General features: G+C 36.9%; 4 gene segments (V, D, J or C); 3 read left to right on the forward strand and 1 right to left on the reverse strand.

The window, feature by feature from the left end:
* The window catches only part of LOC132133603 (immunoglobulin kappa variable 1-8-like), a 141,965-nt gene extending 128,318 nt beyond the window's left edge, over positions 1-13,647 (forward strand). Inside the window, 1 exon segment of the V gene segment in view lies at positions 13,276-13,647. Within this exon segment, the coding sequence occupies positions 13,276-13,625 (350 nt within the window).
* Positions 1,180-3,492, reverse strand: LOC132133602 (immunoglobulin lambda constant 7-like). The segment is given in 3 exon segments: positions 1,180-1,558; positions 2,401-2,499; positions 2,796-3,492. Coding segments are annotated over 3 exon segments (504 nt in total).
* LOC132133606 (immunoglobulin kappa variable 3-15-like) lies at positions 3,411-4,361 on the forward strand. The segment is given in 2 exon segments: positions 3,411-3,480; positions 3,583-4,361. Coding segments are annotated over 2 exon segments (375 nt in total).
* LOC132133605 (immunoglobulin kappa variable 3-15-like) lies at positions 10,017-10,650 on the forward strand. The segment is given in 2 exon segments: positions 10,017-10,107; positions 10,202-10,650. Coding segments are annotated over 2 exon segments (384 nt in total).
* Positions 13,648-27,282: the final 13,635 nt, after the last annotated feature.

Raw genomic sequence — 27,282 nt, forward strand, 5'->3', positions numbered from 1 at the left:
GCTTGTTTTCTGAATCTCAGGTGTTTGATTTTGGAGATGAGGTCATGACTGCAGGTGCTGATGAGGCCGAAACCAGCACATTCAGTGCAAGTAGACTTTGACTAGTTAATTTTCATTAACATTATATCCTGGTCTTAATTAAGAAATTGATTTTTCTCCATTCCTGTAATTGTCAGATTTATCTGTCGGTGGTTTTTAATTTATTTTTATTTGCTCAATTGTGATATATGCATAATTTTTTAACCTTATCATTTTGGGATTTTTTGTGAGTATATTGTATTGTTCACTTGTTTTTATTGTCACAGGTGTGTCTATTTACCTATTTCTTATTCTCTATTTTCTCACACCCCGACGTTGTCCTGTTTGGGCTGATACACGTTGGTGTCTTCTTTAAAATTTAGCCCTGTCTAAGAATAAAAAATGTGAGTGCCTGGACATTGATTTATTTTGTTTAATTTTTGTGCAAAAGGATCCACCTACAGTATCTTTTTGAATATTTTAAATTAATTGTAAAGAAATACACTTAAATTGCACTTAATGTAACTGTGCTTTCAATTTAACACAATTTAATATATTAAAATATATTGCAAATAGGCTGATCTTAGTTGATCTTAAGCACATCTTGAAATATGCTTGATATATTATTCTTTCAAAATAATACATTTAATATGCATTTAATATTTTATGATTTAAATATAAGTACATCCAAAAAAGCACAATTTAAATACATTTCCTTTTCATCTGGGCTGCTTGACTACAGCAGAAGTGAAACTGGTCTGTTCCAGTTCAGATCATGTAACCAATCAAACAGAGACACTGGGAGTGTGGACTGAAAATCTCATTTACATTGTGAGTGTGGAGTGATTGTGATCCTCTCAGAATAGAGCAGCTCTGTCTCCAGAGACCATGTTCAAACCCCAAGAGCTTTATTTGACTAGATTTACTGATCGAGCTTCTGAAAAACACCTGGACAAACACTACATGCATCTTCATCTGTTAGTTGAATGATGTTGTCAGACACAAATGGAGTTTGTTGAGAAGCTTTATTGAATGTTGCAGCAAACACAGCAGATTGAAAGATCAGCCAGTGCTTTGACACTAGAGCTCTCTTTCAGTATTGAGTTGTAAATGACTACAGCTGCAGCACTAGACTCATGTGAATCCTGACTCACACAGGACACTCAGATACGTTCATCTTCAGGAGAGAGCAGCGCTCACTGGAGAAACATCAGCACTGCGAGCGACTAACAGCGACTCTTGTGGAACGAGGCTTCATGAGGAGCTCCATCATGTGTTACTCTGCAGACGTACAGCTCTCCCTCTTCCCAGCGTGCTTTGCTGAGGGTCAGGACACTACTGCGGCTGTAGCGGCCGTCCTGCTCGCTCTCTGCGCTGGTCACAACCCCCTCGGTGACCTCTGAGCCGTCCAGTGTCCAGCTCACCAGCGCCCCCTGTGGAGAGTAAGAGCTGAGCAGACAGAGCAGTGCGGCTGAGTCTCCAGAGATCTGCAGAGAAGAGGGCGGCAGGAGAGACACTGAGGGCTTCACTGTGGGACCAGCTGCAGGAGACAAACACAACACAGTCACAAACACAAAGAAAACACACTACAGCTCCAGCACTCTTCTGCCCTGCAGCATTCACATCATTTCAACATCACTTTCAGCAGCAGACGTGTGGATTGCAGTAAAAATCACAACAATCTCATCATTCATCTAATTCATCATCACTGCAGCTGATATATACACAATATACAAACTACACAAACACTATATACATATTATACTATATAAATGAAACATCATAAAATGAAACCAAATGTACAACGACACTGACTGGTATAATTTCAGTATAATTTAATATATCGTCATAAAGTTCTTACATTATATCTCACTTGAACTTAAAATGTTCTTACGGACTTTAGATTTTACTTTTTTTTTTTTTTTACACTTTTCAAACTATTACAATGCAAACGCAAATTATTTCATAATATTTCAAAAACATTTCTAAACATTTATATATTTTGTATTTTGTATGTTTTTTTTAATGCACAATATTAGCAAAAGAGATTCAAAATCTTTGAACTACAAAAAATATATTTACATTCTGATGACAAATCTCTTTTTTCATGTATAATATCTACAAACAAATTAGCTTTATATGATCAGTGTAAAAATGCATGAAAATAAATCAGCATTTTGTCAAACTAAATGATAAAACTGATGAAACTCAAAGTGACACATTATAGTAATGTGTTTGGACAATAATTGTTTGCTGAGTTTATATAATTAAGTTATTTTGAAGCTCTTAAGGTGACAATAAAATAATTTATATTAAATATTAAAATCATTTAAAAAACATTTCAACAATTTTGTACAAGACAGTTAAAAGAGCCAGACTTACCGAGCACCAGTTTAGTTCCTCCACCGAAAGTCCACCACAGTGATACAATCGAATGAAACACTCGTACAAAAACCTCTATTCCACTCGAGTGAACACAAACTCCAGCAGAGAGAGAAACAACACTTCAACACACTGAGAGCAGAAACACCTCAGCTGCTGACAACACTCAGACATTTAGTTTGACAAAATGCTTGTCATGAAGTAAGAACAAAGACACAATATTTTCTAAATATTTGTTATTGCTTGATAAACAATGACATTCTTTTCATAATCAGTGGAAGTTTTTATTACAGTAATGCAATTTACATGATTCAGTTTGAATTCATAATCCTACATTTCTCACTCATTATCCTGTCATCTGCTTGCATTTTTTTTTAATAAATATATTTGATGACCTCTGAGATGACCTTTGACCTCTTTCATCATGGATGATGTCATGGAGTTTCTCAGAATGATTCTTCTGTTGTTCATATGAAGCTCAGTCATGATTCACAGAAAAACCTGCAGCTTCAGACAAAATAATCAAGAGACATTTGTTCATGTTACGTTTTTATAAGAAAGAAAAGAAAAGAAAAGAAAAGAAAAGAAACGAAAAAGGTATCTGGGCTTGTAGTGAGTCTCCAGCTAAAACTAAAGTTTCCATCTGTCACCATTTTTAACAGAATGTTTTCTGTCCATTTTACAATTTCAGTCTCACTCGAGGATTGATGACAGACAGAGTGACACCATGAACTCTGATTAGAGATTTACAGTCAGTCCTGATACTTTATGAACAGACTCACAATTCACTCTCTTCTTATAGTGGTGTTGATTCATCTAATAGAATTTATAGAGTAATATATTCTGTAACTCTAGTCTAGTATATCAGTCTTGTAGCAGCTCGATCTGTTGTAAATCCTGCCCTCTTCTTTGCATCATCAGCACATGCTTCAGTGCTCTGAGAGAGTTTATAGTGCTGTGAGTTTAACACTTCATGACTGAGAGCAGAACAGAACACAATCTTCATCATCACACAAGACACAACAACAACAATGAACAACATCATCATCCTCATCTGGACTCTCACACTGTTTGCTCAAGGTTTGTGTAATACAGTTTTAATTATGATTATTCGTTCTCTGAAGTGTAAAATATTAATCATTTACAGTTGTTTCTTAATGTCATTCTCGTTCTTTCTTTCAGAGTGTAGAGGACAGTACACTGTAACTCAGAGTCCATCAATAACAGCAGCTCAACCAGGACAAGAAGTCAGAATAAACTGTAAAACCAGCAGTTCAGTGTATAATGGTAATCATTTAGCCTGGTATTTACAGAAACCTGGAGAAGCTCCTAAACTCCTCATATATACTGCAACAAGCCGTTACACTGGAACTTCATCTAGATTCAGTGGCAGTGGATCTAACAGTGATTTCACTCTGAGCATCAGTGGAGTCCAGACTGAAGATACAGGAGATTATTACTGTCAGAGTTTCCACTATCCAAACAATAAATATGTGTTCACACAGTGATAAAGAGTCGTACAAAAACCTCCGTCAGTCAGAGTCACAGTGACTGCACTGATACAGCTGAGAGATACTGCAGCTGCTGATCAGAGGATATGATTAAATATGTTTACTGTAATTATTATTTACTTTTGGTTCTTTGGAGATTCAGAAAGTTCTTCATTTGTTATTACAGGTTCTTCAAATCAGTGTATTGGTTCAGTGGAGACTGGAAATATGGACCATGGTGTGGTACACTTGAGGAGTACAGTATGTAATAAACAGCAGTTTCATCATGATACGATATGACATTGATTCTCTTTTTTATGATATGATTTGATATTTGCCATTATGTCCAAACATGCAGTAATAAGATTACAATTCAATCAATACATCATATATTTAGTAATTTGCTATTAAATTACATCAGTGTGGTATTCTTGACCTCCAGCACTCAAACCACATGGAGACAAATGCTTCACATTATGTCTATATAACACAACTCAACGAGGCATAAAATGTGTTTGTATCTCGTTCAACAACATATTTAAACAGTAAAACAATCATTTTGATTATCAGTTTGATCTGCAGTGCATGCTGGGGACTGTTACTCTGACCCCAGGTCTGGAGATACACAAAGTGGGACTGGAAAGGGTTTTCCTTTAACAGAGATGGAATCAAACTGCACTGGCCCTCCATGACTAGAGCTGAATAGCTCTCTCCTATGGCAACACTCTTAGAAACTTCACAGTGGCTCCTTAGAACAACAATAAAAGATTTAAAACAACTGTGGCACCAGGCTGAAAAGAAAGTGTTCTAATTGGAATCTTGTGCAGAGAACAGGTTCAGTAGCAGCTGAGTGACAGAGACACTGAAGGACACAACTCAGAATGAATCATTCACTGCGTCTCATCACAGAGTCAACAGTTGATTCAAACATTCAGAGCTCAGTTTGACTGCTGAGAGTCTCAGTGTGAACGGATGAATATGAACAAACCTCATCTCTCCATGAGTCCAACTCTACTGACTCATTTCAGAGAATAAAGAGTCAAACAGTCAAACTCATATTTGAGTGATTGTGTTCCTCTCAGAATAGAGCAGCTCAATCAGCAGATGTTCAGCGTCCTCACAGGAGCTTCATGATACAGTAAAACTACACAGAGTCAACAAACAGAGAACCAACAGTGATCTCAGGAAATGTTTTAGTGAGGTTCACAACTTCACAGTCTTGTTTCATTATTTCCTTCATCTGCAGGTGTTTTTATGGTTCATAGAGTGACATCTGATAAAAAATAGCTTTAGTTTTGTGGCCTCATTTATAAAGATGTGCGCAGAATTTCCTAAATGTCTCTACAAACAATTTATAAAACCATCTGTATGCAAAAAAAAAAAGCCATTTTTAAATTTAATCACAATGTGAAAAAAAAATTTACACGTATATTCAGATAATTCAAGTGACATACTCTTCACAAAGCATATGATAATATTAATGCATATTGTAAATGTCTATTTGTTTTTATAAACAATGCTGAATTACTGATTATTAATTTCCATAGCAACTAAATCCCTATTTGTTCTCACTTTTGACAGAAAAAAATCCATGGAATTTAGGATGTGTTTAATAAATGAGGCTCGTGACCTTTTCAAATTTAAACAGACAAATTTACTAAGTGTCTTTTAATTAAATTAAACCCAGTATAGTTTTCACACATTGTACGTTTTAATCCATATATTTAAATAGCATTTCACCCATCTGTGCTTTTATTTTGACTTCTGTAAATATTGATCAAATTAGTATTAATAATAAATCTTGCACAAACACAATCACCAAACAACCAGTAAACACTTCAGAATCTGAACATCATCAAAACAGAATACTGACAGATTGACAAACAGAGTTCAATAAATTCACAAGATGGAATTGCAAACAAAATTATTTATTATAAGCCACAAATAGGAATATCACCTCAGTTTTCAGTCTTGTGTCAAACTGGTTCACAAGTATGATTCTATATAGTTTTAGAAAGCAGATGCTCTTTAATATTATTCTGTTTAATATCAACCCAGTAAAATAATTCAACACACACTGCTAATAGTGCCATACTTATCAAAACACTAACATGCATGAAGAAATTCATCTGAGGTCAAAATGATCACATACATTCTAATGAAGTGTAGTATTGTTAAAATGTAGTCTTTGAAATGGCAAGTCAAAACAGAATAAACTTTATCATTTCTAAATTAAGCAAATCAGTCAAGTGCATTAAACTGTACTTAATTATAATTTTATTCAATGTTATATTATTATTCTTGGTACAAATAATCTTAGAATCCCTACATGAAGAGAGAGAGAGAGAGAGAGAGAGAGAGAGAGAGAGAGAGAGAGAGAGAAGAGAGAGAGAGAGAGAGAGAGAGAGAGAGAGAGAGAGAGAGAGAGAGAGAGAGAGAGAGAGAGAGATCATTTACCCATTATCATGTAATATTTATTTGGTTTACTATGGGACACACACTGATCAATAATACAGAGTGGGCACACATCATCTTTATTAGTTTGCTGTCATGCACAAGCATTAAATAAAATGATCATGAAAGTAGCTCATTTTTATTTAAAACCTCTGTATCCATGTGATGTTCGGTGTGGTTTTGGTACTTTTATATTCTTCCAGAGAGGACTGCAACTGAAATGCATCTTCATTGGGATTAAAGTTACTGTGGTAATGCTCTTTGGCACATCTGTAATAAATGATTATGATTAAGTTACATGTGTCTATCTGTTACGTTTCTCTTATAGAGTGTATACTTTATACACTCACTCTTTATTGATTGATTTGTTCTTTATTAAAATAAAGGGAAAAGTGATTGTTTGGCCCGGATCTGGGACAGAAAACATTTGCTATGTGGGACTGATCAGAGAATAAACACTTATAACACAATATCATCACAATCAACATAAATCTTGTATTTCTGGAGAGAATGAGTCAGTGTTTTAATATAATCATCATGTTTTAATTAGAATATATGAATCCTGTCAATCAAACTGAGCAGACTGCATTCAGTCACTTCTGCTGTCTATACGTGATGACCCACAGAAAGATTTACAATCTTACACAATTAGTGTCAGAATCCCTTGTTCTTGATGTTTGATTATGGATTTTTATGACATTTTCATATATTTTTTCACTATCTCCTGTAATGGTGAGTTTGTCTGTGTGCTGCTTGACTACAGCAGAAGTGAAACTGGTCTGTTTCAGTTCAGATCATGTAACCAATCAAACAGAGACACTGGGAGTGTGGACTGAAAATCTCATTTACATTGTGAGTGTGGAGTGATTGTGATCCTCTCAGAATAGAGCAACTCTGTCTCCAGAGACCATGTTCAAACCTCAAGAGCTTTATTTGACTAGATTTACTGCTACTGATCGAGCTTCTGAAAAACACCTGGACAAACACTGCATGCATCTTCATCTGTTAGTTGAATGATGTTGTCAGACACAAATGGAGTTTGTTGAGAAGCTTTATTGAATGTTGCAGCAAACACAGCAGATTGAAAGATCAGCCAGTGCTTTGACACTAGAGCTCTCTTTCAGTATTGAGTTGTAAATGACCACAGCTGCAGCACTAGACTCATGTGAATCCTGACTCACACAGGACACTCAGATACGTTCATCTTCAGGAGAAAGCAGCGCTCACTGGAGAAACATCTCTCTGCTGTCTGCGCTGGTCACAACTCCCTCAAAGAAAACACACTGCAGCTCCAGCACTCTTCTGCCCTGCAGCATTCACATCGTTTAAACATGACTTTCAGCAGCAGATGTGTAGAATGCAGTACAAATCACAACAATCTCATCATTTAGTTTATTCATCATCACTGTAGCTAATATATATATATATATATATATATATATATATATATATATATATATATATATATATATATATATATATATGGTCGCCATGATTTTATGAAGTAAGACATGTTCTTAGATCAACATTATTGTCCCAAAATAAAGACTTAACCCAATCCCCTAAAGCTAACAATACCCATAATGTATTTCTAAAATTAGATATTCCCTGAAAAGTTATATCTCAATTCTGATTGGTTGATTGGAATGTTGTTCAGTTTCAGTAGTTTTTATACCCAATATGAAGTTCTAACAATTTTGTGTTTGCTATTCCACTCTTGTTTGGTCTTGTATTTACACTTGTTTAAAAACTCAATTTCAGACTGAAATCCTGTGACTGCAGCTCAGATCAAGAGAAAATTATATTGCTTATTATCCTTAAATAATTGATTTACTTATTCTAACTAAAAAAAGAGATTCAAAATCATTGACTGAACCAGAGAAAGTAAAGCTACATTTACATTTTAATGTCAAATCACAGTCACACTTTATTTTAAAGTCCAATTCTCACTATTAACAAACAATTATTTATTAATTCGACCTCAATAAACTCCTAATTTGCTGCTTATTAAAAGTTAGTATGGTAGTTGTTAATGTCTTATTCTGCATCAGTAACCTTACGCAATACATAAACTTAATAATTTATTTATAAGTACTGAAGAACAGCCAATTTGCAAATAATATGCATGATAATAAGCAACTAGTTTATAGTGAGAATTGGTCCCTAAAGTAGTGTTAACAATAATTTAGTTCTTCTGAATATCTAAATGTATATTTAAACAGTTAACATTTTAAACTATTGTAAATTATATTTATAATTTTAATAAAATTTTTATTCAATCTAAATTGTATGTTTTATTGGAGATTTAAAAGAGCCAGACTTAAGTTCCTCTATCTAATGTGTACCACAGTGATACAATCTAATGAAACACTTGTCAAAAACAATGTCATTTTTCTTTTTCTTTTTTAAATCCAGCCCAGCTAACAATGACCTGTTGGTCTGCAGTGTTTTTTTGGGCGGCACAAAGTCAGCATCTTGACACGTGTGGATCTCCATCTACACACCATCAGCGAGCTGACAAAGCTCATTAATCTTTATTGGAAACTGTTGAAGTGATTGGGTGCTCCAAGATGGCGGCTCTGTTGACATCCAGTAACTGGAGCAGATAAATCTTATGCAGCATCTCGCGTGTCTCAGTGGGGAGACCTGAATATTGCTCACCATTTCTTCAAACGCTATCGAAGTATGCAATGCAAGACTGCCAGATTCAGAAATAGCATCTTTCCACAAGCTATTAGACTACTCAGTTCACTTTGACATACACTGATATTAGGTTGCTGGACTGATGAAACATATGTATAGACTGATTGAACTATTTGTGATTTTTTTTTCTAGGCTGCTACCTGATGAACTGATGATATATATTTACAGTCCGGCTGAATCATTTATGTGGTTTCTTCTATTCTGATATTTATGAGCAGTATTACCATAAAATCAATTAATTTGAATTATGCTTTATTAGCATTACTGTGTAAAACAATGTTGTCAAAGCATTAACGTGTAGAAACAATACAAAGAAAGAATCAATCAAGAAAATAAAAGAAAAAACAGATTTTATTTATTTATATCTAAATAAATGAAAAGATAAAGTGAGACAGTTTAGAGTTAACCATGTTTAACACCTAACATTGTGAATGGCTAACACAAATCCTGCAGCTAGTACAGTGTCATTATTAACAGTGTAAATATGTGCAATACACCCATTTGTGCACTACCCTCATTAGTCATTATGTAAAGAAATTGTATTGTTTTAGAATATTGTGATGTATATTTTGTTTTTAATATTGTTTTGTTATTTGTTGTACATTTATCAATGGTCTAGGAGAACTTTTTTTCTGCCGGACGCTTGTTGTAAGGTTAGAATGACAATAAAGTATTTGAACTTGAACTATAATGAGAACCAGTGAAATACCCACTACAATTGACTTAGTAATTCTTTAAAAATTACCCATTTAAAAAATTTAAGTTTCACACAGTGGTTCAAAAATTGTTGCTGAACAAATATAATTGTAAAAATGTAAAATTAATTATTCTATATCAGTGTTTATGAGTTTGTTAGCAGCTCGATCTGTTGTGAATCCTGCCCTCTTCTTTGCATCATCAGCTCATGCTTCAGTGCTCTGAGAGAGTTTATAGAGCTGTGAGTTTAACACTTCATGACTGAGAGCAGAACAGAACACAATCTTCATCATCACACAAGACACAACAACAACAATGAACAACATCATCATCCTCATCTGGACCCTCACACTGTTTGCTCAAGGTTTGTGTGATAAAATCTGATAATTAACATTTATTCTTTGAAATGTACATCCTTAACAGATTTTTCAAAATGTCATTCTCGTTCTTTCTTTCAGAGAGTAGAGGACAGATCACTGTAACTCAGAATCCATCAATAACAGCAGCTCAACCAGGACAAGAAGTCAGAATAAACTGTAAAACCAGCAGTAATGTGTACAGTGATAGTTATGGGTCAAGGATGGCCTGGTATTTACAGAAACCTGGAGAAGCTCCTAAACTCCTCATATATTATATATCAACCCGTTTCACTGGAACTTCATCTAGATTCAGTGGCAGTGGATCTAACAGTGATTTCACTCTGACCATCAGTGGAGTCCAGACTGAAGATACAGGAGATTATTACTGTCAGAGTTTCCACTATCCAAACAGTAAATATGTGTTCACACAGTGATAAAGAGTCGTACAAAAACCTCCGTCAGTCAGAGTCACAGTGACTGCACTGATACAGCTGAGAGATACTGCAGCTGCTGATGAACACAATCACACACAACACTGATCAACACAAACACTAATAACACAATACAAACAGATGGAGAAGTTTATTGTAACATGTTTTGATGTTGACTTGACAAAGTCTTGTTTAGGTTTCACACAGACAGCAAAAAAAAAATCACACATCATTAAAAACTCATAAACAGTTCATCAACTCATTTAAAACATTGATTTAGTTGTTTTCTAATCTAATCAGACAGCAATATAATTTTCACTTGATCTGAGCTCCAGTCACAAAATTTCACTTTGAAATTGAGTTACATTTTTAGAAGTGTAAACAAAAGAAAAGATAAGAGTGGAATATCTATAATGAAATTGAAAGAAGCTCAAATTAACTCAACTGAGTGAAGGAGAGGATGAGCTCCAGCACAGGGTTCCTCTGGTAGGTTATTGGGCTCAAAAAGTGTTAACATGTCTAAGAAGAATTTAAGAAGGTTTCCACATAATCAGAGTCACAGTGACTGCACTGACAACACTTTAAAAAACTTTAATTATTTAAATACATTTTCTTTAAAAAAAACTGTCGGTACTGGTGCAGAGGTTTTTGATGTGTTTTCAGAGTGTGTTTTTTTTTTTTACCAGAGTTCATGGAGGAAAAAAAAGAAAAAAATAACAAAATCTTGTCTATGGTAAAATCAAAGCCATGCTGATATTTAGTACAACTGCACTCTTGATCATGTGATATTGCTTAAATGAGGCAGGATGAAAGAAAACAGTGAAACACCTTCAAACTTTTAAAGATAACGTCATCATGGATGTGTAACTGTAATAAAAATTACAGCAAATTCTGTTTGTACAAATAGCATTATCATTAGATGTCATTTATTGTTTGTGTAAATACCTAATACAGTATTTAATTAGCACTAAGTATAAATAGTAGGTTTGTCTAATGCAGTACACAATACACAATACAATTTTTTATTATAATAAAAAAAAAACTAGATAAACAACAAAAATAATACATCATTTTATTGTATTGTGTGGTATTGTATTGTATTGTTTCTAAACATTTAGACAAACTAATTTTATTGATTTTTGGACTTCCAAGCTAAATCCAAACTACTTTTGGATTTTTCTTCTGCATTCAATAGATTTCAAGCTGATATCGTGGTGTCAAAACTTGTAAAACTGGGTGTTAATGCCTGATCTGATTCAGATGTGCTTATTTTCTCACAAATTAAATCATTAAAGTGAAGCAGATCTTGTCATTGGTAGTTAAAACGAGTGAGAAAATGTTGGAGCACCCCAGGGCTGTGTCAATTCTGACATTTTTACCTTGTAGACAGACAGACCTAATTCATACATCTTATAGTATGATGATGATACTGTGTTTATATCTGTGTTATGTGACTTAGAAAGCTTAGAAAGCCCTGAATTAAACCACCAGAGGGTGACTAAATTGGTACCGTGGTAACATCACCCGTGTTATTACTATTGAAAATAAATGAATGAATAAATAATAAAACAGAAAAGAAAAGCGAAGAAAAAAAGAAGAGGAAGAAGAGATTTTTTTTCAGTTCAACATCTGCTGCTAATCTGTTGTTACACACAATGAAAACATCAGACAGATATGAACATGTAGGTGTCTAAAAGTAATGACAGATACGTTCTCATGTAAAGAACATAGAGACATCATGTGTAACAGAAGGCAGAGACATTTTCTTTTTCATCTTAGGTGCAAGAAAAAAATATAATTTTTTTATTATTCTTTATATCTGATCATGAGTGCTTTACAGAACTGTAATTCCAGTTGGTACATCAGTTTCTGACAAAGCTGTTGAACCAAATAAAAGTTTCTACAAAAGCTAAAAGGGTCTATTGAAAAGGTACATGAATTACATTATCATAAGAGCCCCTTAAGGCTGATCAGTAATATTCATAATGACCCAAATCCCAATATCATATCATAACATATCATATCGTATCAAATATCATATATCATATCATATCACCCCTACATCTACTTCAGACCATATCAGCCTGTAGTAAATATGTTCACTTTTATTTTTTTATGTAAAGTAAACACTTCTCTGAGCTGAAAGGTGGATTTGAACTTGGGTCGGTCTAATCAAAAGCTTTATCCACTGTCTTTACTCTCAGAACCCATTACCTGCTGTGAACCTTGTGTCTTTTATAATTGTGTTTGGCCTAACCAGACAGTGCTGCATAGGATTTATAGCCAAAGCATAAATAGAAACTCCTTAACACATATTGATGAATGACATGTACTGTTTATTTGTCAGAAAATCAAATTGTAAATTTGTCCAAGGTTAAGACAGGTGTTTTGTCTAGACAATAGTTCATTATGGTACATAGGAGTTTAAATGTTCATGTCATATTGGTAAATGTTTTTGAAATGTGTTTGTGAGAGATCTACAGTTTTCAGTTAGAAGATTTAAATAGTGAAAGTCACTTTGCATTGTCAGCTCATGCTTCAGCGCTCTGAGAGTGTTTATAATGCTGTGAGTTTAACACTAATCATAATAGCACACACAATGACTACAATAACATTCATCTTCTTCTTGATTTTAGGAATGCATTTTGAAGGTAAGACCAAGTTATTTAATGCATAGATTATTTGCAGTTAAAATATCAACATTAATGAAAAAGGGTGTAATGTCTTTTAATTGTTCTGTAGGTTCTGCAGGACAGGTGACTGTAATTCAGACTCCAACAGAGAAACATGTTCAGAACGGACAAACGGTCACTCTGACCTGTAAAACCAGCAGCTCCATTGGACGCCAGTCAGATGGAGACTGTAAGTCTTGTGTCTCCTGGTACTTACAGAAACCTGGAGAAGCTCCTAAACTTTTAGTTCACAGCATCAAAACCCTTCATACTGGAACTCCATCTAGATTCAGTGGAAATGGAGCTGATTATGGAACTGATTTCTGTCTGACCATCAGTGGAGTCCAGACTGAAGATACAGGACATTATTACTGTCTGAGTTACCACTGGATCAACAGTAAAGCTGTGTTCACACAGTGATAAAGAGTCATACAAAAACCTCCATCAGTCAGAGTCACAGTGACTGCACTGATACAGCTGAGAGATACTGCAGCTGCTCATAAACACAACGCTGAGCAGATAAAAAAAAAAAAAAAACACTAATAACGCAATATCATCACAATCAACAGAAATATTATTTACATTTAATCATCAAGCATATGCTTTTATCCAAAGCGACTTTTAAATGAGGAGAACAACAGAAAACAGAGTTGTGCCTCTCTGGGATGACACTATGAGGTGTCGTTCACTAGCAGGGTGCATGGGTCTGAACTAGTGAGTTTAGGTATATTGGAGAAGAGCCAGTGGTTGTCTTTTTGACAAATATCAGTAGCTTGAATTTGATATGAGCGGTTTTTGGCAGCCAGTGCAAACTGTTGAAGAGAGGTGTGACGTGGGCTTTCTTCATCTTGTTAAAGACCTCTCTCACTACTGCATTCTGGATCAGTTGCAGAGGCTTGGTTGTCCATGACAGCATCCTCGCCAAGTGATCATTACAATATTCCAGTCTGGAGAGAACAAGAGCTTGGACAAGGCAAATCTGCAGGACCGGGCCATTGTAACAATATGGTCTGTGAAGCTTAACTGATCATCAACCACAACTCCAAGGTTCCAGACTGTCCAGGATGGAGGTGTGGTTGACTGAAATATGTTGTTTTTTTGGAAATGCATGAGTTGTCCAATCACATAATTTCAGTCAGTCTATAAAGAAATTTTTGGCCACCACTAGTGTGTCATTACCTGAGGTCCACCTGTGCTGGTTTTGCCCCTTCTGTTCTGCAGGTGTGGTTGTTTGGCTAACTAGATAACATCAAGATGTGTGGCCTGATGTAACCAGTTTGTGTTCGGTTCATAGTTTTATACGGATAGTCGTCATTGTGGTTGGTTGGCGGCTGCCTTCCTCAAAAATCAAAATTAGCAAAAATCAGGTACAGCAATATAGCAAAAAGTTATAACTATATAAATATGTCCTATAAATAGAAACACAACACCTTAAAAATATATTTTAAAGAATATATACCTTCAAAATGAATTGGGGACGGCACCCAGGCATTGTTTTTTTATCTGGAACATTGGCTGTGTTCCACTTCATTTTGTTATGTCCTTCACTCACTATCTTCCCTCCATCTTGTTTACTTGAATGCATTTCATTGATTACACTGCATGAGTGCCCACTGCTGGTGGAATCTTTGCAATGGGCTGAATTGGAACATCCTAAACCCTTGATCGCTTTGAATCTGCCATGGAGTTGATTAATTATTCACATTTTTTGCATGCAACATATGTTGTTGCAGCATTTCTATATGTTTATAGGTATGCTTGGGCTGCTTCTTTTGGGGTGGAGTTTCTCCCAATGGAAGTGTTTAGGGAAGTTTGTGAGTCTGTGTCTCAATGAAGAGCACTGTCAGACAGAAGAAATATAATCACAGCAATTTCCGAACATTCTGTGGTAATTTGATTTGGCTGCATCTCCATGAACAGTGAATAATGCAGAAGAACACCACTGCATTCCTCCACTGTACCAAGCATTCTCAAATTAAAAGTAATTATTTAAATCCAGATAAATGACAGTCTGAAATTGAAGAGGGGACATCTGAAGGCCAAGTCCTGTCTGTGGATGAGAGGAGGAGCTGTGAGTGAAGGAGGGTAATTAGCTCCTGAAAAACACAATTAAAGCAGCTGAAATGGTTACCTAAACAGTAGCACTGTGATAGGCATTGTCAAGTCAAGTCACCTTTATTTATATAGCGCTTTAAACAAAATACATTGCGTCAAAGCAACTGAACAACATTCATTAGGAAAACAGTGTGTCAATAATGCAAAATGATAGTTAAAAGCAGTTCATCATTGAATTCAGTGATGTCATCTCTGTTCAGTTTAAATAGTGTCTGTGCATTTATTTGCAATCAAGTCAACGATATCGCTGTAGATGAAGTGACTCCAACTAAGCAAGCCAGAGGTGACAGCGGCAAGGAAGCGAAACTCCATCGGTGACAGAATGGAGAAAAAAACCTTGGGAGAAACCAGGCTCAGTTGGGGGGCCAGTTCTCCTCTGACCAGACGAAACCAGTAGTTCAATTCCAGGCTGCAGCAAAGTCAGATTGTGCAGAAGAATCATCTGTTTCCTGTGGTCTTGTCCTGGTGGTCCTCTGAGACAAAGTCTTTACAGGGGATCTGTATCTGGGGCTCTAGTTGTCCTGGTCTCCGCTGTCTTTCAGGGCAGTAGAGGTCCTTTCTAGGTGCTGATCCACCATCTGGTCTGGATACGTACTGGATCCGGGTGACTGCAGTGACCCTCTGATCTGGATACAGACTGGATCTGGTGGCTACAGTGACCTCGGAATAAGAGAGAAACAGACAAATATTAGTGTAGATGCCATTCTTCTAATGATGTAGCAAGTACATCGGGTGTTATGGGAAGTGTTACCCGTTCCGGTTTACCTATTTAATGCAGCCTAAAAATCCTTTAACGGATTTGGATATTAAACGCATATTAGTATGTTATGTGTAAGCCAGGTTAAAGAGATGGGTCTTTAATCTAGATTTAAACTGCAAGAGTGTGTCTGCCTCCCGAACAATATTTGGTAGGTTATTCCAGAGTTTAGGCGCCAAATGGGAAAAGGATCTGCCGCCCGCAGTTGCTTTTGATATTCTAGGTATTATCAAATTGCCTGAGTTTTGAGAACGTAGCGGACGTAGAGGATTATAATGTGAAAGGAGCTCATTCAAATACTGAGGTGCTAAACCATTCAGGGCTTTATAAGTAATAAGCAATATTTTAAAATCTATTCGATGTTTGATAGGGAGCCAGTGCAGTGTTGACAGGACCGGGGTAATATTAGGGACATTTAGGGGAAGTCGTGGCCTAATGGTTAGAGAGTCGGACTCCCAATCAAAAGGTTGTGAGTTCGAGTCCCGGGCCGGCAGGAATTGTGGGTGGGGGGAGTGCATGTACAGTTCTCTCTCCACCTTCAATACCACGACTTAGGTGCCCTTGAGCAAGGCATCGAACCCTGGGCGCCGCAGCATAAATGGCTGCCCACTGCTCCGGGTGTATGCTCACAGTGTGTGTGTGTGTGTGTTCACTGCTCTGTGTGTGTGTGCATTTCGGATGGGTTAAATGCAGAGCACAAATTCTGAGTATGGGTCACCATACTTGGCTGAATGTCACGTCACTTTCACTAATATGGTCATACTTCCTGGTTCTAGTAAGAACTCTTGCTGCTGCATTTTGGACTAGCTGTAGTTTGTTTACTAAGTGTGCAGAACAACCACCCAAATAAAGCATTACAATAATCTAACCTTGAGGTCATAAATGCATGGATTAACATTTCTGCATTTGACATTGAGAGCATAGGCCGTAATTTAGATATATTTTTGAGATGGAAAAATGCAGTTTTACAAATGCTAGAAACGTGGCTTTCTAAAGAAATAGCACACCTAGGTTCCTAACTGATGATGAAGAATTGACAGATTAACCATCAAGTCTAAGACAGTGTTCTAGGTTATTACAAGCAGAGTTTTTAGGTTCTATAATTAACACCTCTGTTTTATCAGAATTTAGCAGTAAGAAATTACTCGTCATCCAGTTTTTTATATCGACTATGCATTCCATTAGTTTTATAACTGTAAATCACTGAGTGGTGTACTTCCCAGTCAGAGAGCACCTGTCCATCAAAAGCTCACTATCCAATCAGAGTAGATCACTGTTTACCCAGCCCCCACGAGAGGTTTGTGTCAAAACACCAAACGAAAAACTGTGAAAAGGTAGGCGAAATCTGTGGCAATGAATTTAGAATCCACGATAAGCAAAAACGAATCTTTGAAAAACATTAACAAACAATGAAGCATATTTGAAGAGCCTGTTAAATTTGTGCGACTGAGTTCATTTTTTCATTTTCATTGTGTTTTTCTTCTTTTGTAATGGCATATTTTTGATAGTTTCTGAAAAAGTCAGGTTCAGTTTTATAAAGTTTCGTTCATTATTATTGAAACAAATGTAATTCCATACAACTAGGGCCCTATGATTTCCGTGATGCAAACAAGGAGGGAATCGCAGAATCCAGTCATAAAAACTGATTTTACAGTTTAACGTGGAATGGCATGGAATTTGCCAAATTTTGAATGAATTAATCAAAAATAGGTCATTCCACTTACATCAAATCACCATATGGACTAATATCTGTAAATATTAAGCCGGAACAGTCTATTTAAATATGAATCCTGCATGTTCTGCGTGTCTGTGTTAATGAATGGAGCAGAAGCGTGACTTCCTTTATTAACACACTGAAGCGCGCATGACACTCGCGGTGATTTCAGCGTCTGCTGTCTCACTAAATATGGACAAGAACACATGAACAACATCTCCAGAACTACTCTGACAGTCACTTCATGAGCATTTGACTGTTATCACATACACAGAACTGTAAAGGTACGTCAACCCGTCAAAATAAAAGTCAGTTTTTTTTAAGGTTTAATCACACAATAATTCTTCCATGTTTTATTTTTAATAGTAAATCCCCTTTGTTTACCAAAAAGTTAAGTTTGCTTAATTTTTCATAATTAAAAGATAAATTAAATTAATGTTTTATGTGTTTGATGTTTAATGTGCATCTCAGAAAATGCTTTATTTTAAACCCCAACTGAATGGCACTTAAATGCACTTAATTAATCTGTCAACTTTATTGTCATTGTTCACAGTACAAGTACAGACAGAGAAACAATGGGTAATAATTAAATGTTTATTTTTGATGTATGCATTTTATTTTATGCATTTAAAAAGTAAAAAAAAAATTTTTTCTAAAAAAGGAAACTTAGTTGTTCATTTTAAGAGACCCAGGAATCTTATTTTCTCTTGCATAATTAATATTGCACTTTAATTAAGCAAAAACACATTTTATACGATTACTCGATTAATCGAATTTTTGGTAGAATACTCAATTACTAAAATATTTGATAGCTACTGTACAGCCCTACATTAAATCATAATCACAGTTTGTAAAGGTCATATATTTGTTCTTTGTTTGTTGTGTAGACTTCTATTATTTACACATCTTAACAAATAATTTATTAATTATGTCTTTGCAGTATCTAATCTAAAGTTGAAACTATTCATCATTTGTAAATGCTTATAAATATGTCAGAATCATTTTATATCTTTATGGGCATTGGATTTTTAGCTGCTGTAACAACATTTATATAAAAGGTGGTTAGTTAAGTTTAGCTAACTGCTTGCTAAAGACATAAAACACATTGTATTTTGGGTGCAAAACATATTTGTATTGCCTCAAGACAAATATTAGTATACTACTGTATATAATTAAGCAGGATATATCAGAATCAGAATCAGAATCAGAAAGAGCTTTATTGCCAAGTATGCTTGCGCATACAAGGAATTCGTATTAGTGACATAAGCTTCCAGTAAACAGAGACAACAACACACAGACAAAAAAAAAAAAAAAAAAAAAATTACAGGAGAATTACAAATTGGCAAATAAATAAGTGTATAAACAATTGTGCTATAAATGATAATGGAATAGGATTGAGTGAGATGCAGGAATGTTCTAGGATGGAGGGGTAACAAATAAATATAAGGATATTGCACATTTTTGCATAAGCATACGTTTAAGTGGGAAACATTTAGCTGTTCATGCCTGGGGGAAGAAACTATTCTTGTGCCTTGCTGTTCTTGTATTTGCGGCTCTGAGGCGCCGGCCAGATGGCAAAAGTTCAAAGATGGGGTGACTTGGATGTGAGGGATCCAGAGTGATTTTCTGAGTCCTTTTCCTCACTCTGGATGTGTACAGTTCTTGGAGGGTGGGCAGGGGAGCACCAATAATCCTTTCAGCAGTCCGAACAGTTCTCTGTAGTCTTCTGATATCTGATTTTGTAGCTGAACCAAACCAGACAGTAATTGAAGTACACAGGACTGACTCAATGACGGCTGAGTAGAACTGTTTCAGCAGCTCCTGTGGCAGGTTAAACTTCCTCAGCTGGCGAAGGAAGTACAACCTTTGTTGGGCTTTTTTCACAATGGAGCCAATGTGATTGTCCCACTTCAGGTCCTGAGAGATGGTGGTTCCCAGGAATCTGAATGACTCCACTACAGCCACAGTGCTGTTCATGATGGTGAGTGGGGAAAGTGCAGGGGGGTTTCTCCTAAAGTCCACAGTCATCTCCACTGTTTTGAGCATGTTCAGCTCCAGGTTGTTAAGACTGCACCAGACAGCCAGCTGCTCAACCTCCTGTCTGTAAGCAGACTCGTCACCGTCCTGGATGAGGCCGATGACTGTAGTGTCGTCTGCAAACTTCAGGAGCTTGACAGAGGGGTCTTTAGAGGTGCAGTCGTTGGTGTACAGGGAGAAGAGCAGAGGGGAGAGAACACATCCCTGAGGGGCACCAGTGTTGGTGGAGCAGCTGTTTGACATGAATTTCACTAACTGTTCACTAACTCACTAACTGTTGCCTATCTGTCAGAAGGCTGGTGATCCACTGACAGATAGAGCTAAAAACAGAGAGCTGGGTCAGTTTGGTCTGGAGGGTTGTTGGGATGATGGTGTTGAAAGCCGAACTAAAGTCCACAAACAGGATCCTCACATAAGTCCCTGTTTTGTCCAGATGTTGCAGGATGAAGTGCAATGCCATGTTGATTGCATCATCCACGGACCTGTTTGCTCGGTACGCATACTGCAGGGGGTCCAGTAAGGGTCCAGTGATGTCCTTCAGATAAGCCAGAACCAGTTTTTCAAACGACTTCATGACGACAGACGTTAGAGCCACAGGTCTGTAGTCGTTAAGTCCTGTTATCTTGGGTTTCTTTGGAATGGGGCCAGCTGGTCAGCACAGATTTTCAGACAGGCTGGTGTAACGCCATCTGGGCCTGGTGCTTTTCTTCTTTTGTTTTTCTTGAAGACCTGGCGCACATCATCTTCACAGATTTGAAGAGCAGGAGGTATGGAGAGGGGGATTGCAGGAGGTGTTAATGGTTATGTAGGGAGATGGTCAGAGTGGGTGTTGGGGGTTTCAAATCTACAATAAAACTCATTCAGGTCGTTAGCAAGTCGTTGATTAGCCTCAGTGCAAGGGGATGGTGTCTTGTAGTTTGTGATGGCTCTCAGTCCTCTCCAAACTGAAGTAGAGTCGTTGGAAGTAAACTGGTCTTCCAACTTTTTAGCATAGGTCTTTTTAGCCGCTCTAATCTCTTTGTTCAGTGTGTTCCTGGCCTGATTGTACAAGACCCTGTCCCCATTTCTGTAGGCATCCTCTTTGGCCTGACGAAGGTGTCTGAGTTTTACTGTAAACCATGGCTTATCATTGTTGAATGTTAAATAAGTCCTGGTAGGAATGCATATATCCTCACAGAAACTAATATAGGATGTTACAGTCTCTGTGAGTTCGTCCAGATCGGTGGTAGCAGCTTCAAAAACGCTCCAGTCTGTGATGTCAAAACAAGATTGTAAATCCTGCTCTGTTTCGCTGGTCCATCTCTTCACAGTCTTTACTACAGGTTTAGCAGATTTAAGTTTCTGCTTGTAGGTCGGTATAAGATGAACCAGACAGTGATCAGAACGTCCCAAAGCTGCTCGTGGAACAGAGTGATATGCATCATTTATTGTGGTGTAACAGTGATCCAGTATATTACTGTCTCTGGTGGGACAGGTAACATGATGTCTGTATTTTGGCAGTTCACGGGAGAGATTGGCATTATTAAAGTCCCCAAGAATGATTAAAACAGAGTCCGGGTGTTGTTGTTCTGTGTCTGTGATCTGATCAGCGAGTTTCTGTAAAGCTGAGCTCACATGCGCTTGAGGTGGAATGTAAACACTAACCAGAATGAGCGAGTGAAACTCCCGCGGCGAATAGAACGGCTTGCAGTTGATAAACTGCGTTTCTAGATCAGGACAGCAAATCTTCTTTAACACAGTTACATCTGTACACCACCGTTCATTGATGTAAAAGCATGTCCCGCCGCCGCGCGATTTCCCCGTTGATTCTGCGTCGCGATCCGCTCTAAACAGCTGAAAGCCCGGCAGATGGAGCGCGCTGTCCGGTATGGCGTCATTCAGCCAGGTTTCCGTGAAACACAGAGCAGCAGAGTGTGTGAAATCCTTATTTGTCCGAGAGAGCAGAAGGAGTTCGTCCGTTTTGTTGGGTAGAGAGCGGAGATTTGCGAGATGGATGCTAGGCAACGGCGTTCGAAATCCGCGCTTCCTGAGTCTGACGAGCGCTCCCGCTCGCTTTCCCCGTCTGCGCGTCCTGAAGCGCTTGATCAGCGCCGCTGCTCCTCCGATAACAATGTTCAGTAAAACGTCTGTATAATAGAAATCCGGAAAAATATCATGTGGTGTGTTCTGCCGAATGTTCAGCAGTTCATCCCTGGTGAAACTGATCGTGTTTGTTAAACAAAAAAACAGGAAAAACGAACAAAAACAGTACAAACACTGGAGAGCCAAGCACTGAAGCAGCCATGTGCGGCGCCATCTTGGATTGATATCCTTGAATCATACATCAGCAGGAGAAAACATCTACTTTTTAAGAAAATGCTTGTTCATTCATCAAAACAATATAATATAAACAGACTGAACCATGTTCCCTTATAATTGTAATGGGGCTGAAGAGTCGTGAGACATGCGGATCCATGTGCAAGCTTTTATTACACAGAGATATTGCCATAACAGGCATGGGTCAAACATTGGCAAACAGATATATAGAAGGCAAGACAAAGAGGGCAAGCGTGGGTCTTCGATGAGCGACTGAAAACTATGAAAACAAGGAACTGAAACAAGACTGTCAAGGTCAATGTAAAAATGTATTTATGTAGCACATTAAAACAACAAGAATGTTGACCAAAGTGCTTCACAACCAGATCAAGTACATACAAATAAAACAGGGCTGTAAGGTATTCAGTCAAATCATAACAAGATAATTTAGTTTAATTTAATTATTATAATATTATATTATAATAATTTATTTTTAGATATATTAAAAACAAAAGATCAAAAGCTACTATACCCCCCCCCAAAAAAAAAAATTTAAATAAATTATAATAAAACAAAATTTAAATCCCTAGCATTTAAGAGATACATAAGATAAACCCAGATAAGGAATAAGCCTGAGAAAAGAGGGAGGTTTTAAATGATACATTAAATAGACTTAATGTAGGAGAAGCTCTCATAGTTAAGGGTAGTGTGTTCCAAAGTTTTGGACTGGACTGAAAAATACCTGTCGCCTTTTGTTTTCAATCGAGATTTCAGGACATTTAAAAACAGCTGGACTGAAGATCTGAGGGATCTCTGAGGAGAAAATAAACTTAAAAGTTCAGATATATAGTAAGGTGCAAGTCCATTTTGAGCTTTAAACACGTATGTTAAAACCTTGAAGTCAATTCTATGTTTCACGGGAAGCCAATGGAGAGAAGCCTGTATAGGTGAAATATGTTCTCTCTTTTTTGTCCCAGTCAAGAAACGAGCTGCAGCATTTTGGACTATCTGTAATCGTGAGAGTGATGACTGACTAATTCCAGCATACAAGGCATTGAAATAATCAATCCTTGAGGAAATAAAAGCCTAAATTACAGTCTCCAAATCCTGAAAGGTGAGGAGGGGCTTTAACTTTCATAGTCGCTTCAGCTGGAAAAATACTACCAGAATCTAATGGTAGAGCTGGGTATCATCTGCATAGATGTGATAGAAGATGTTATGGTGCTCAAAAATTAAGCGCAATGGAAGCATATAAAGAGAAAATAAAACTGTACCCAGGCACGCCACAGGTGATTGGCATAGGGGATGATGAAAACTCTCCAATTTCTACAGATATGCTTCTATTTGATAGATAAGACTCAAACCAATCTAAAGCGGCATCACAAATGCATGCCTCATAATTTAATATTTGTAACAAAATGCTATGGTTCTCAGTGTCAAAGGCTGCGCTTAAGTCCAACAGAACAAGGACTGCACAATTTCCTGATTCAACTGATAACAAAATATCATTAGTTACTCTTAGTAGAGCAGACTCAGAATTGTACTTAAAAGCAGACTGAAAAGGATCTAAGATGTTGTTAGAAGTTAAGTATGGTGTAAGCTGGAGTAATACCATTTTTTCCCGAACTTTCAACAAAAAGGCAACTTAGAAATAGCAAACACGCAAGAACACGCAAACAGACAGTTGCACCGCGCAAATACTAAATTGAGCTCTCTTACGTTTTTTTGTGCATGGATGAAGAAATACAGACAAAATTACATCGAAATGCAAGTTTTGGTGAATATCCTAGTAAACACAGTCGGTTAGACATATCTTAACGTAAACAGCTGAGAAAGAAAAGGCATGTGTATCAGTATATTAAATCTGTGCTTTGTTCTTAAAGTGAAAGCAAACTAATAATAAATCAATGTTGTCAAAGAAAAATACAAGTGAACACTGCTCCTGACTAAATAACCTTTGTAACATCAACGATTATTAATCTATTTAATTTATACAATGAAGCCTATGCAGTTTTTTTTACATTTATTATATTTCTGTAGAGTACCTTAAAATTTATTTTAGACTGAGCCGAAAAACCTAAAAAGTACTGTTTATTGAACTTGTGTCTTTGTTGTACTGTATTTATTTTCTGCTATTGCTTTTAATTTGGTTATCTGTAAAAACGATTTTTAGCACTGAGCCCATAGTAGCAGATTTTTTTTTCCAATTGTTTATTTACATTATGTGTAAATAAAATTTCATAAAATTTCAGATAAATGTTCATGTTATATATTTTGGTTGCATTTGTGATTTAATAAAAATGTAGATGGTTGTTTAAAATAAATATATAAAAATATCGATATCTATCAATATACTCCTGTAACAAATCAAATCGTATTTGTATCGTAGAATTGTTTGAGGCATCGGCAAATATCGTATCGCTTGTATTGAGAATCAATATTGTATCATATCATGATGAGCCATCCGATTGACACCCCTATTAATAACGACAGAGGAGAAAACAAAACTGCGCCAACCCTGCGTTCCAACACAGGGTGAACCAGGAAGTCGTTCTTCCATCCAATGTTAGATGTTGTCAACAGTGGTAGCTGCTGATGTGTGACCCAGACTCAAGCAGATTCCTAAGTGTATTAGTAAAAATTTACAAGAACGACTCATATTTCTAGCTATTTAAATACAGGTATATATTAACTAATGATCCATTAATAATTATGTAATGTTTGTTAATGATTTATGAATGAAAGTTATTATAAAGTGTTACCCAACATTATATAGAATAAATGTTCTCCAACCAATACGCCAAGATAGTTTGTTTGTCCAAATCCCTGCAATACGACACATCAGAGCGTATACTTTTCGTATAGCTCATTTGGTAGAGCATGGCATTATATGCAATCACATGATCATTGGTTAGATTCCAGAGATCGCACATGCTCATATAATGTATATACACTGTAAATCATGGTTTTGCATAAGATTTTTAATGAAGATAAAATATCTATACAAATAACAATAAATGTTGCGTGTCACACCACGCAAATCTTGCACTCTGATATTTTAAGAAACAGTATACATCCCTGCATTTAAACGCGGCTGCAGTTTTTTTTGTTTGTTGTTGTTGTTGTTTTTTTTTACATAAATGTATAAATGTACAAAAGAAAGTAAAGATGACTCCCTTTAAAATAACTGAAGTTGTCAATTAATGAAGCTCTTTTTACAATGTATGGACTTTGTTGATTATAATGAGAGAACTTGAGTTTAAATGTGAGGACGTTTTATTAATTTGTCCATTCTTTTCAGTTTCTATTTATTTATTTATTTATTTATTTATTTATTTATTTATTTTCTTTTTTTTTACTTGTGACAAATATAGGCCTAATATGTGAGAATATTGACATTTTGCATATAAATCCATGTATGTAGCATGTATGTTTCAAATCTAAAATATGGTGTAATACTGGGCAGCTTAGAGAAAATACAAGCACAGATTAATTTGGCTTGACATTTATCCTGCTTGAATTCGTTCTAAGAAACACGCATAACTTCTTAAGGGGAAGTCATGTGGGGAAGTTGTGGCCTAATGGTTAGAGAGTTTGACTCCTAAATCCTAAGGTTTTTAGTTTGAGTCTTGGGCCTGCAATACCACAACTGAGGTGCCCTTGAGCAAGGCACCAAACCCCCAACTGCTCCCTGGGCGCCGCAGCATAAATGGCTGCCCACTGCTCCTTGTGTTTGTGTTCACTGCTGTGTGTGTGCACTTTGGATGGGTTAAATGCAGAGCACAAATTCTGAGTATGGGTCACCATACTTGGCTGTATGTCATGTCACCTTCACTTTTTAAATAGGCCTACTTAATTTTCATCTGTGTATATTAAATAGTTTAACTACAGTGTTTTTCTTTCATTTTCCCGTCATCAAATGTAACACATCACCAAGGTAAATCTGACTTCTATTTGCGAAAATGTGCTTTGAAGCGTTAGTTTGATAACTTGTGAGCAAAGCGCCAAATCAGCCATCAAAAGCTACAAATGCCACCTACTGTATCTCTTTGAATGGGGAAACACCAAATTCTCGATTAAAATTTCATATTAGAAATCACCAAAGAAATTATACAACAACTGTGTAATAAATGTTGTTTCCTTTGCTCCAATAGCAACAGTGGCAATGCTTGAATCGGATTTAGAGATACTATAATGATCTGGTTTTACCAGGTTTTTATTATTGTATTTTTCACTGGCTATTGCCTAAAAAGAGGTATCTGGTTCAAGCATAATACCACTAGGAGCCACTTGAGGGCACTAGTGCATAGTGGTAACCGGATATAAGCCTGGTCACCAACGAGCAAGTCAGTTTGTTTGGTAGAGGAAAACTGCATGGTTGAACTAACACTACCTGCCTACTCCTTTTACTGTATGTCCTGTGTTGAGAACGTACTCGGTTACTAACGTAACCTCGGTTCTCTCTAGAAGAGGGAACGAGTACTGCGTCTTAGCTAAGACGCTACGGGAAAAGTCTCTTTTCACGAAATACTGAAGCAAAAAATTATCCTTAATTTTGAATTTTTGTAAAGCGCATTTGCAGCAGTACACAGCCATAGGCGAGATGGCTCGCTCGCTCATTGGCTGCTCTGCGGCAAGTGCACAGCCTATCGAGCGCAGGCTGATGCCATATCAGACCAATAAGGGCACTTTGCGCCCTTCACGCCACTTCCCGAGGCAAGGCCTGACCAATGTGGCAATGCGGGTCTTACGCAATACTGCCCATATAACAGTCGGCAGCGAATAACGCTCACAAACTCAGAGTTCCCTTCAGGGCCCTGATTCGGCTATACCGACAGCAGCCTTGCTTGCAAGGCGGGAACCTCCAGGTTATAGAACCTGATAAATGTAGACAGCGAGGCCCAACCTGCCGCCATGCATATATCCTGCAAGGAGATCCCAGTAGACCACGCCCACGACGAGGCGACGCCCCTTGTGGAGTGTGCTCTGATGCCCAGCGGGCACTGAAGGCCCCTGGAAGCGTAAGCTAACGCTATGGCGTCCACTATCCATCTGGATAGAGTCTGTCTCGAAACAGCCATTCCCTTGGAACGTCCACTGAACGAGACAAACAGCTGCTCAGGCTGTCGAAAAGCAGCAGAGCGAGACACAAAAGCTCT

This window comes from Carassius carassius, chromosome 50 (assembly GCF_963082965.1).
Source record: "Carassius carassius chromosome 50, fCarCar2.1, whole genome shotgun sequence".
Taxonomy (NCBI): Eukaryota; Metazoa; Chordata; class Actinopteri; order Cypriniformes; family Cyprinidae; genus Carassius; species Carassius carassius.